Here is a 12,984-nt window from a genome sequence, read left to right as displayed (position 1 = left end):
TAAACTCTATTCCGTTGTTCTGTTTTCTTTGTGGCTTATTGCAAGCCATAACATTTTCCAATAAGTAAATATTTTGATTCCGTCTGTCCTAAAATACGTTTAAATATATTTAAAATCATGCAGATATTTGCATTTATTAATACGACATGATGAAAAAAATTTTTAAATGCTAGAATCGAAACCAAAACATTTTGCGTTCCAGCTGCGTTCTCTACCGATATTGGTATCGAGATCAAGATAATTAAGTCTAAAGAAGAAGTCTTGAAGAAAATAATTTATGTGCGCATGCGCGAAAAGAAGTATAAACATGTTAGCCAGTAGAACATCTCGCACTTCAACATGCCGACATGTATGCGTTATTCATCAACCCAAACAAAGATTTTATGCGTTATAAACCATCCTTGGTGCATAATTACTATTTCCTGTCAATTGCAGTGCTATGTGACTAGTAGTTTAAAAGCTTGCCTGTTAAATATTTACACACACATACGTCTACTATTTTATATATATAAATGAGTTGCGAAAAATTCTATTTTATATGAAAATGAACGTCTAATCTGAATCTAATTGTCGTATAATTATTTGAATGCAGTAAATGTTTCAGGAAAAATTTCTAAAAAAAAAAAAAGAAAAAAAACACAGAACCACGAACGTGTATGTGAAAATTTGTAAAGAAATTTTATTAGAAAAATACAAAATCATAAAAATGCAAGCATTTGAAAAATTTACTTTTTTTGTTTGAAATTAATCTTTGTTCATCTAATCGATAAATGAATAACACACACACACACACACACACACACACACACATATATATATATATATACATGTTTTCGTATATGTAATGTAACGTTCGAAATTCTTATTTATGGAATAAATAAATAAATAAAACGCACGCATTCGGAAACGTTAGAATTTTTGTATGAAATTAATATTTATTTATCTAATCGGTTAAAGAATAAAGAACATATATAGATATGTATTCGTATATTAGAGTTAACGTCCGAAATTCTTATGTCTTTGTAAATAAAGGAAAAATAACGTCTGACCTTAGTACTTTAAAAATAAAAAAAAACGCACGCATTTGGAAACGTAAGAATTTTTGTGTACAAACCATGCTGAAATAATCACATTATCTAGAAAGATATTCTTAACATGGGGAGGGGACTTGTTAACTATTCTGTTCAGTTTCACCTAAGAATTTAATAATAAAAAAGATACCATAAAAGTGTAATTTAACTTTAAAAACCTATGTGAAATGTAACACGGTGCGTCCACTGCAAAAAACACAAAATATTTCTTTAACATTTATAATTATTTATCTAATCAGTCAAATAATATATATATATATATATATATATATATATATATATATATATATATATATAGTCTTGTTTGTAGCATTCCGAATTTTACTGGGCTTATATAATTCAGTAATGGTTCATATACCAAAAAAATTTAAGCCAAAAAGAGATGACTTAAAAAGTAAGCTACAAAATTATCATATTTCATAATTGAGCATTCATATACTGTTTTAAGAAAAACCAAGACTTCAAGAAATGAGTTGATAGCAACAAAAAGTGTATTTCATTGTTAGTTACAATTGTTTCAAGACCATTTGGACAAATTCAAACATTATGTCATTTGAAAATTTTCGCAAGAACAGCCTTTCTTCAGACTTATTGAATTTTTTTTTTACATAGGCATAGCCACGTATCAAGGCCCAGAAACCACTCGAGGATAAGGGTTAAGAGTGTACAGTAGTCAATTGGACAATATAGTAATCGATAGTAATAGGAAATTCGGTAAATTTGTAAACAAGAGAAATGGTTCATCAAGAACTTGTTTACGTTGGACTTGAAGATAAACATATTGTAGTCAGCTGGAAAGCAGGAAAACGGAAGACACTTCCACAGGCATGCAGTACTGAGAAAGAAACTTTGTTCATGGAATCTACGTCAAGCTTTAGGCACAGATAAAGAGTGGGGGGAATAATTGATAGTGTTTTCAGCTAAACGAGTGTTTCTTGTGAAAGTTTGGCAAGGGAGGAAACTTAGATTTTAGATGTTGTATCAATTAAGATAAAAATGAAATGTAATAAGTCCCCAGACGTACCTCTCCATCGTACAGTATATCAATACACTAAGGCTGACTGGGATAGCTTCCATACATTTATATTGGATCTACCTCTGCATTCCATGTTTAAAAAAGAAGTGTCCTCTATAGTATCAGACCTGCCGGAATGGTTAATTGTAGGTATAGACCGTTTCATACCCTCAAAAAAGTTCCAGCAAAAACCTAACAGCCAGCCATTGTTCTCTCCAGAATGTGCTGCTGTCATTGTGTACGGAAATCACTTTTTCCACTGCTTCCAACGTAATAGATGTATGGAGACTAAAGCTGCTTTCAGGATTGCCAGCAACCATTGTAAGAAAGTAATAAAGAACGCAAGAGAGTTGTATTCTCAGTCCGTCAAGTCCAAAGTAGCTGAGCAGTGGCTTGGTTCCCACCAGTTTTGGCAAATAGAAAACAGAATCCTGAACAGAAGCGTGTGCTCTATCCCAACTATCATCAATGGACCTGAGGTAATCTCGTCAGTATCAGACAAAGCCAAACTATTTGCCAAGAACTTTGCAGCTAATTCTACCCTTTGCGACCAAGGCCGCCAACCCTCAATATTTCCTCCTGTATCAGAAAACACGCTATGTGATATACATATATCTGTACGTGATGTTGCCAAGCTAATCAAAAACCTTGATTCCAGTAAAGCAACAGGCCTTGACGGTATTCCAATTATAGTACTCAAAAAACTTCAACCAGAACTAGCGCCCATACTTACAAAAACGTTGTTTTAAAGATAATAGGTTTCCATCACCCTGGAAAATTTCATCAGTATGTCTTGTATTTAAGAATTCAGGTGATCGCTCATCCCCCTCTCAGTACAGGCCAATAAGTCTCCTGTGCATCATGAGTAAGTTGCTGGAATCTGTGTTAAATACAGAAGTAATCAACCATCTCAACAAAAGTAACCTTTTTAGTGACACACAATATGGTTTCCGTTCTGCTAGATCTACAGCAGATGTGCTTACAGTTATATCTCATAGGATTAGCAAATCTCTCAACAGAGGCAACGTTTCTAGGGCAATTGCTCTTGACATATCTAAGACCTTTGATAGGGTATGGCATAAAGGTTTACTTCACAAGATCTCTAGCTATGGTATAGCTGGAAATGTCTTCTCAATTATTAAATCATTTCTGTCTGATAGATTCATAAGAGTAATAGTTGAGGGGCAAAAATCAGAAGCTCACAGTATTAATGCTGGAGTCCCTCAGGGGTCCATCCTGGGCCCAACTCTATTCCTGATCTATATTAATGATCTTCCAAATCACATCCTTACATCATTTGTAGACATTTATGCTGATGACACTACCATCTATGGTAGCACATCTAAGACTGTAAACGACCAAGTTCTCTCCGATTCTCTCTCCTCTCATCTTGAGCACGTAATACAATGGGGAAAGGAGTGGCTGGTTACTTTTAATACATCTAAAACAAAGCTTCTCTCTTTGCATCATCAACGTTCTGATCCTCATCTGGCATTAGTTGAAATGAATGGCTCTCGTCTTGAGGAGGCCTCAAGTTTTGACAAGCTTCTGGGCTTGACCTTTACTCCTGATCTTAAATGGAACACGTACATCAAATCTGTTGCCAAGGCTGCTGGAAAAATGGTGGGATCCTTCTATCGATCCAGTAGATATCCCACTGCTGATGCAATTCTCTATGTATATAAGAGCCAGGTACGTCCAAGGATGGAATACTATTGCCACATCTGGGCAGGAGCTGCTAGAAAGGACTTGCCCTGCCTTGATAGAGTTCAAAATAGACTTCGTAGCCTCATAGGAGATGTCCTTTTATCTTCCCCGCAACCTCTATCTGACAGAAGAGATGTTGCGAGTTTGTCTCTGATGTATAGTTATTTTCATGGAAAGTGTTCGACTGAGCTTCAATCTATAATCCCTCCTCGCCAAACTTTCGCAAGAAACACTCGTCTAGCTGAAAACACTATCAATAATTCATCCCACTCTTTATCTGTGCCTAAAATTAAACGTAGATTCTATGAACAAAGCATCTTTCTTAGAACTGCACGCCTATGGAATTGTCTTCCATTTTCCTGCTTTCCTGCTGACTAGAATATGGTTGTCTTCAAGTCTAACGTAAACAAGTTCTTGATGAGCCATTCCATATAAGTTAACAAATTTACCGAATTGATTACTATATTGTCCAATTTCTACTCTTTAAGCCTCTTGGCCTTGATAATGTGGTGATGCCTGTGTAAAAAAAAAATGACTAAGATTTTCAATTTCTTCGTCATGCCATTTAAATTAATGGGCAGGATGACCTCTCCTTCGAATTTTATTTCGTCTTGTCACTGTTCGTGCACCTTTACTTGACTTTTGAAGAGTCGGTTTACCCAGCTTTTCCAAGTGTTGGCGTTTGTTAACGACAAATCCGATCCAGAGTCAAGCTGAAATTTCACTTGTTTGTCGAAAATATTTACTGATACATATTTTCGTAAATTATCTTTCGCTTTGTCATTTGTTCTCATTTGGTGTATTCTATTTTTTGTTCTGCAGCAAACACTCTTATGTCCAACTTTATCGCAATTGTAGCACCTAATATTTTTGTAAGGACAATCCTTTTCCAAATGTTTTTCATCACATCTTCTGCAATTATTATCTGATACTGTCTTTTTATAATTCCTCTGATTATTATCGTAATTTCGTTTTCTGTAGTTATGATTTAAGTATTTATAATTTGGGTATTTTTTTGAATTTTGACTAGTCTCAAAATTTCTTTGTCCTGAGTTTCTGACAGGTTTTTTAATCTTTCCTAATGTACGCCACTCCTGCTTCTTCTATATCCCTGGAATCTTTTCTTAGTGATACTGTCCTTTGGCAATCTTCTGCTAATTTCTGCAATGTCAGGCCTTGTTCTGTCTCTAATTTTGAGAAAACGCGTCTTCGGATACTAGACCCTGTGCAAAGATTAAGCATTTGACATCGTCAACCGTGAGTTTCGATAATTTGAAGTTGTCGCAGTTTTTGTTTACTACTGACGCGTATGTCAAGTAGTCCTGCTCCTTAGTTTTCTTAAGATTCATACATGACCATCTCTTGTGGAAAAGAGACATGTTCGGTCCGAATAACTCCTTAAGAAGCTTTATGGTCTCAGCGAAATCTAACTGATTCGGTCTCCTTGGCAATATGAAATCAACAAATTTGCAATGTTCACTGGTACCAAGCTTTCGAAGTAATAAACTTACTTTCTTTCCATTTGGCCAGTTTTCGCAGTCTGTTTCGAAAATATCTTCATACCTTTTGAAGTATGCATCAAACGTTTATCCTCTTCCGGTACGTATGTGAACACATCTATGCTGTTAACAATTGTTGTGTTGGAGAAGGTTGTATTATTTTCTTGTATGGAATTAGCTGTTAATCTTTCTAATAGTTCTTTCTGTTCAAGTTGCATCTGTGCGAACCTTTCTTCCTGCCTTTCTAGGCATTTTATGAGTCGTTCTTTTTTGTCTTTCGTCTCTTTCTGCGTATAGCGCTTGCTGTTCTTTTTGTAGGATCTGCTGATTCTGCATGAACTGTGTCATTATTTTAGCAAATTCCTCCATATTGTTTTTGTTTTTTTCAAAGATTAGACAAATCAGTCTATTTTAGACTTTTTACAATAACTATGAACAACCGTTTTTAGGTTCGCTTTTTTTGTGTCAACCGAATTCTATCGATATATTATTTTTTTGTGTTGACCCTTTCTTTTTCCCTTTTTCTATTGAGGGATAAAAAAATGTATTTTATTTTTTCTCTTAATCCGTTAAGTTTTGATTATGTACAAGAAAAAAAATCCTTTGTTGGTACAGCTGAAAAAAATATCACTTTTCTCCTTCAAGACAATTTGCATAAATTAGTTCACGGTGTACTAGCGAAAACACCTTTTTTTTCTTTGACTTTCGTAGTCACTTTGAAATGGTTATTGGTATTTTGCTTTCAAGTATTCAGTTTTCGAATATCTCGTTCGACAATTTTGTAGTTACTTTCGTTTGTTTTTCTTTTTTTTTTTTTTGTTTTTTTTCGACAGTGATAACTTTCCGCGTAAATTATTTTTCGAATACTGTTGCTGTGTCTAATAGTGAATTCTCGAGTAAATCTTTTTCAAAATCCTCGATGTTACTGTTGTGTTCAACAGTAGATTTTTTTTTCTTCGAGTACGTTTTTTTTTCAATCTTTCTCGAGTAAGTATTTTTCGTACACCACTGTTGAGTTTAGTAATGGAGTTTTTATACATATTTACATGTCTTCAGATATACTTCAGTTGGAGATATTCCGGCAGGTGGCATGTTGCATGTCTTATTGGAGGCAACATAGGTGTCTTGCCTATTGGGCGGTCATTGCAGAACTCTCCCAGTATTGGTGATTGATACCTTTATATATCTCACTCACCCACCTATGTAAATTAGTGGGTGTCTCCACAACAATATAAAACAGAAAATTTCTGACATCTCTGCCGACTGTTCGTGCAAAATACTGCCAACCTAGAATACAGCTTTTTCTTTTCCTTTTGTGAGAAAATCATTCATTAAAAATGAGGACTGCGGGACAAATAAAGAGAAGCGAGGGTAACGGGAGCTGCTGATAACGCATCCACAATGCGTTCTCTACTCTCCATTAAAAAAAAAAAAAATTAAGTATTGTACTTAATAAAAGTCTAATTGGCGTGTTTAAGGGAAAGTATGGAGATAGATTCCCCTCTCACTTGCTGAAAATGAATACAATTGCCTAATCTATTTATGCAATCAACTTGGTAGATATAATAAACAACATTTATGGACGAGAAAAGCTATCATTAAATAAAACATTCAGAAAAGAAAAAATATAAATTAAATGCTGAAATAAAATGTAGTTTTTAATATTTGAATCTAAAGATAAAAAGTAAAATTAATATAGCAGCCACTTGTTTCGAAAAGGTTTCCGTCTCCAAAATGCAAACTGTTGAAAAGAATTTTAGCTTTAAAAACATCAGCGTTCCGAAGACTTAAAAAAAAAAATTAACCGTTAAAAGAAAAGCAAGATCGCATTTTGAATTTTAGCTAGTGACGTTTTAAGAAATTGCGATATTTTTATATCAGCGAGGGGAGGGGCAGTTCTTCCGAAAGTCAGCTAGTAACGTTATAAGTAATTGCAACATAAAATGAAAGCAGGATGGAGGGGGCGGGTCTGAAAAGAAAATATAATGGTTGAGTCTATGCTATCTTTAAGATCAACTTGGTAGATATAATAAACAACATTTATGACGAGAAAAGCTATCATTAAATAAAACAATCAGAAAATAAAAATATAAATTAAATACTAAAATAAAATATAGTTATTGATATTTGGATCTAAAGATAAAAAGTAAAATTAATATAGCAGCCACTTATCTCGAAAAGGCTTCCGTCTCCAAAATGCAAACTGTTCAATAAAATTTTTAAAAAACACTTTAACAATAAAACATTATGGAAAACATTTCCCTTATAAGGAAAAGAAAACAAGCGAAACTATTTTACCTCTGTCACATCCTTGCAAAGTATTTTTTAAAGATTTATATATTTACCTATTTTCGTATCCCTATTAAAAAAAAAAACGAGATTTTAAACTAAATATAATAAAATGCTACCACTAATTACCTATGACCATTTAATATGTTTTATTAATACTATTCATTGATTTCTTAAATTAAATTTCTATATTTCTTTATTTAATTTAACTTCTTTTTTTTTTTAATATTTTTTTAAAAGAGATTAAGGCTGATAACATTAAGAAGGGGCCACGAAGTGCGCCTTTAAGGAAAGATATAGAAACCATGTTGTATCCTTCAAAAATGAACCGGAAATGGAAACTAATAGAGAAGGTGTTAATGATAGAAGGGGGGGGGTACATAGTTCAGTTCGATTTTACCATGCATATGTATGTATGTGTATACATGTATATGTGTGCGTATATATTATCGCTAGAAGTCGTATATCTAATAAGTTACCTAGTATCTTCTCTCCCTTTTCTGATGTGTGTGTATATATATATATATATATATATATATATATATATATACAGAGAGAGAGAGAGAGAGAGAGAGAGAGAGAGAGAGAAAGAGAAGAGATACTAGCTGTATCTGGTCACGCATTGCTGTGACTTGGCTCAATTAAATGGAAACAAACAAAAAAGAAAAAAATGCATTCTTCTTATATGTTTATGTTTTGAATACTTGTGGCTACATAATATTTTGCGTGTTCTACAGTCAACAAACAGACATTCTTTACATCTGCACAGAAAATGTTTCATTTTCTGTGCAAATATAAAGAATGTCTGTTTGTCGACTTTAGAACATGCAAAATAAGAAGCAATCATGTGTACAAATGTAAAAATTACCCCTGCGCTTTGTTGATGGTTCTTGCAAATACCAAGCGAATTGTGAAGTACAATATGTTAAATTAAAATGGTATATCCATTGATATCATTTTATGCACGTTCACTGATGCATGTTCTTCCTGAGGTTGACAGAGGGAAAAATATGTGAGCTTAATTTTACTATGGGCATGCTTTGGAAAATGTTAACTTTCAAAATTTTGTCTATTTTTTTTTTCATTACAGTATTATTGACAATACATCGATTGAAAAAATGAAAAAAATACTTTAAAGGATAAACTAACAAAGTGGAAAACCAATGATAATTGTATACAGCATTATAAATATATAATTGTAAAAGCATTTATGTAAAGGTCTGTGTAAAAGAATATAATGCTAATAAAACAACTTCGTAATGGAAGCAACATTTTATTTTTATATACTATAAAAAGTTAAAATAATTAGAAGGTGCGCATGTAAAATAATGAAAGAATTGACAATGATATTTTAGTAATAAGGTAAGGAAATAATAATTCGTTCTTACTATAGTGATATCTGGGAAAATACATTTTTTCTGGTAATAATAAAAATAAAGTTTGTTTAATTTTTTTTTTCTTTTTAGAGTTTCTGGGAAGCCATGTTTGTTGTAATCTCTGGTCGTTCTTTTTTGAATGAGGTTTCGTTCATTCCAGAATGACAGAATATAAACTTGTCACCCAATGAGATTGTGTGTAATGTGAGGAGGGAGAAATCATTATTTTTTGGAATAGAGAAAATGAAAGATTATATGAGCCAGAAAATTAGGGCAAAGCCCCATATATGACTCTAATGCAGAAAACGGTGTTGAATGGTAGTGGGAGTAATACTTTTTTTGGAGGGGAAAACAACAGCTGCATCTATTGATGATGTCACTACTAGGATTTGATGTAATGTTTTAAGATTACAAATTAATGTGTCTCAAATGTCGTTCAATAGTTAAATAAGGCAATGGCTAATAGTGTAAACATAATAAATTTGTACGTGCTTCTTTTGTTGTAAACCTACGGTGTTTTAATCCAGAGGGGAAAATTTGCGTCTCTCTTTTTTTCAATTTTTTTTTATGATGATGATGATGATGATGATGATGATGATGATGATGATGATGATATAACAAAAGAGGGATTTTATTATTACTACCAGCAGTGGAAGATTTTTTAAAAACAAACCCAAATAAAAAAGATAATTAAAGTAATCGTGTTTTGACATAAAAAAATATTCCCAAATTTTTCTGATACTGATTTCAGTTCCCCAAAAAATTCTTATTTCAATTAATTGTTCCAACACTATCTATCTATCTATCTATCTATCTATATATATATATATATATATATATATATATATATATATATATATATATATATATATATATATATATTACTTTACTTACATTGGTTCTTTTCCACCGGTGACTAACAGTCCATCGTTAAGGGTGGTGTACATACAGAAAATAGGTCCTGTATGAGCTTTTACTACCAATCGTTGAAGTGTATTCCCTTGCCACACATACACGTCTCCACTTATTGATCCCGTGAAAGTGATTTTATTCTGAAATGAAAACGTCACAGAATTAAAAAACAAAACATCAGTCAGAAAACATGAAAAATAGGTTTATAAAAAATACAATCAATATATTACATCAAGCTCATGATCAGTAATCGGGAAAATTATATTTATGAAAGCGATGAGTATTTTCATCAAAACAATGTAAAAAAAGTAATAAATCAAATAATTGTTTTTAATTGACATCATCATCATCATCATCATCATCATCAGTTACAGAGTGGAACGATAAAGTTGTCGCCCTAAAGAAAACAACACTACAAGTTTATTTTAAAACTTTTATCAAAAAAACCAATCCAGGTAACTTTATTATGTAGTAGAGATGACATCTATTCAATGTAGCCACCTTCAACCTCAATCACTACCTCGATACGGGTCGATACTCAGTGGATGGCGGCAATCAAGCTGCTTTTAGTGTTGTGGGAGGTCATGTTAGTGATGTTCTCGACGTATGACCAAAAGAAGTAGCCAACGGATTCAGGCCGGGGAAGTAAGGGAGGGGGCAGTGAGAGAAGGGGACAAATTCTTTGCTTGGGTCTCTTTGGACTTGTGGGCCAATGCCAAGTTCTGCTGCCACACCCAGGGTCTGCCAGCGGCCACCTCATTGTAGTTATTATTTTAAAAGTTAGTGTTAAGGTGAAAAAAAAGTAAAAGTTTACCAAGATTTTTCTAATAAAATAAAATACACATCAAGTGCGCTTGAAAGCCAAATCACAACGTAATATTAAGAAAATAAACAAATATTTTACTTGTTTGAAATTTATCACAAATATATTTCAGAGGTATACTCCATCTTCAGTGTGTTGTTTTGTTTCTTTTTTTTTCCAACATGGCAAGGAAGAAGAAAAAGAAAAAGAAACAAAACAACACAATGAAGATGGAGTATACCTCTGAAATATATTTGTGATAAATTTCAAACAAATATTTGTTTATTTTCCTAATATTACGTTGTGATTTTGCCGCCCCCTTAAAGTAAGGGTGGAAGACCACCGAAAAGCGGTAACAAAAGGGGAGACGGAAAAATCGGGTTTTGCCAACCATGTCTGGATGGAGAGGGGGGGACCATCGCCCCCTATGGGATGAAGTAAAAATAATAAACAGAGAGACCCACTGGAAAGTGAGAAAACTTAAAGAAACAGCTCACATGCTCGGACATAACAACCTACTGAGCAAACCAAGCATAGAGCTGAATGCAATTTGGACACCTCTGATAGAGAGAGAAAACCTTGAATAACAACATAGGTTTAACATTAACAAAGACCAACTCAAAGTTTACAGTTACCCAAAGGTGCTGAGTTCAATCCTGAACGAAGGCAGTGAGAAGATGTGTTTTTATTTTCTACTACTATGCCTATCTCGCTTTATGAATGTTAAGTAAATCGTAAAACATCAAGTTCACTTTGTTATATAAGAAACTTCAAAAGTGTTTTTGTTTCTACTCCAATTAACACTTGAGATCCATGGATAAATGATATGCAAGAACACGCAAATCATTTATTCATCAGCTGACAAAGGATTTCTATTTCAACATTTTTTTCCTTTTATGTTTCTCGAATCATCTCTTACAAATGGCTCTTCATCTTAGTAGCAGGAATATTAATTCCAGAAAGGCTTCATAATAAGGAGACATATTTGAAAGACATATTTTAAGAAGTGCAACATACCAAACTCACAAAAGACTTAAAAAGATAACATAGCTAATATTAAATTAAAGATGACCTAATAGAAATTATGGTTTTTATAAAACTGTTATTTAGATTTTAGTCAGCATTACAAATAAAGGTAAACTTCCTGAGAATCTACAGAATTTGTTCTCTTTTTACTCACAATTAAAATCTCATCAAATTCGAATGTTAAACAGTTTTGATGAAATGAGATTTGTTTCTCAAATTGGTTTAAAAAATTTATTGAGCACTACTAGATTAATTTGATAATGAATTCGACTTAGAATTTGAACTGTTTCAATATTTGTCGTGTAATGGGTTAGATATTTATTTGCTGCTCACCACAGCAAAATGTGACACAAGGCCGGAAGGTGGAAAACAGGCGAGCTCCCCTAAAGAAGGAGCACTCTCGCCTCAACAAAAATTGCCTAAGCACCCCCGTCGGCATTCCCCGTTAGGGGAACCTCAGGCGACAAGCAATTACCTTGCCCCACCGGAAAGCCCGGTTGCAAGGCATGGAAGGGTGGACCTCCTAGGTAGTACCCAAGTGGTGTACCTCAGTCTGACAGGTGCTGGGCCGGTTCCTGGCCCTTCACCTGTCGGGCTGAGTGTCAAGAACGGATCCTTGATGAGTACTTCTACCCATCTCCCTGCAACTGAAGCCGCTAGGAGACACATCCCATCCTACCGGAGTATAATGAGGTATGATTCCGCACAGTTGGGAGATTCTATTTATAAACGATGCTGCTAGGAACTGACGAATCAAATTAATTCACGTTCTGCTACTAACCAATCAGTACCAATCAATTCTTTAAAAATGTCTGTCTGGTGAAGTTATAAGCGACAGTCTGTTAATTTTCATGGTCCTTAAGGGATTACCGAGTCATTTCAAGCCATTTACCACCGTGATAACCCAGAAAGAAAAACCCATGACTTTTAGCCAATTCAAAGTAGCACTCAGAAGTTACGAGGAAACTGAAAAAATGATCACAAAAAAACCCGAATCTATCAATATCATGAAATTTAAAATGCACACATAAAAACATCAAAATTAAATCATACCATTGCCGTGAATAAAAACCGCAACTTTGCCAAAAAACAATTTTTCTCATAAGAAAAGTACAAAAATTATTTGCTATAATTGTGGACGACCTAATCACAAGAGTTTCCAATGTAGATACAGGACTCAAAATGGCGACTTCATTAAAAACGTGGAGAGCTCTATTAGCAAACATACATTTTTATTTTCATGTACGTTTAATGCTTCAATAAACAA

At 33.6% G+C, this 12,984-nt stretch overlaps 1 protein-coding gene across 6 annotated transcripts in view; it reads right to left on the bottom strand.

The window, feature by feature from the left end:
* The window catches only part of LOC145256392 (echinoderm microtubule-associated protein-like 6), a 902,875-nt gene that overhangs the window by 125,747 nt on the left and 764,144 nt on the right, over positions 1-12,984 (bottom strand). For all 6 annotated transcript variants that reach the window (XM_080115242.1, XM_080115245.1, XM_080115243.1 and 3 more), the window contains one exon: positions 9,872-10,029. In XM_080115242.1, coding sequence (XP_079971368.1) covers positions 9,872-10,029 — 158 coding nt within the window. The remainder of the gene's footprint in view (positions 1-9,871; positions 10,030-12,984) is intronic.

The sequence above is a fragment of the Euprymna scolopes genome, chromosome 32, assembly GCF_053919585.1.
Source record: "Euprymna scolopes isolate OS-2025 chromosome 32, ASM5391958v1, whole genome shotgun sequence".
Taxonomy (NCBI): domain Eukaryota; kingdom Metazoa; phylum Mollusca; class Cephalopoda; order Sepiida; family Sepiolidae; genus Euprymna; species Euprymna scolopes.
Note: the sequence above shows the minus strand (reverse complement) of the source record. Positions and strands in the feature narration are given on the sequence as shown.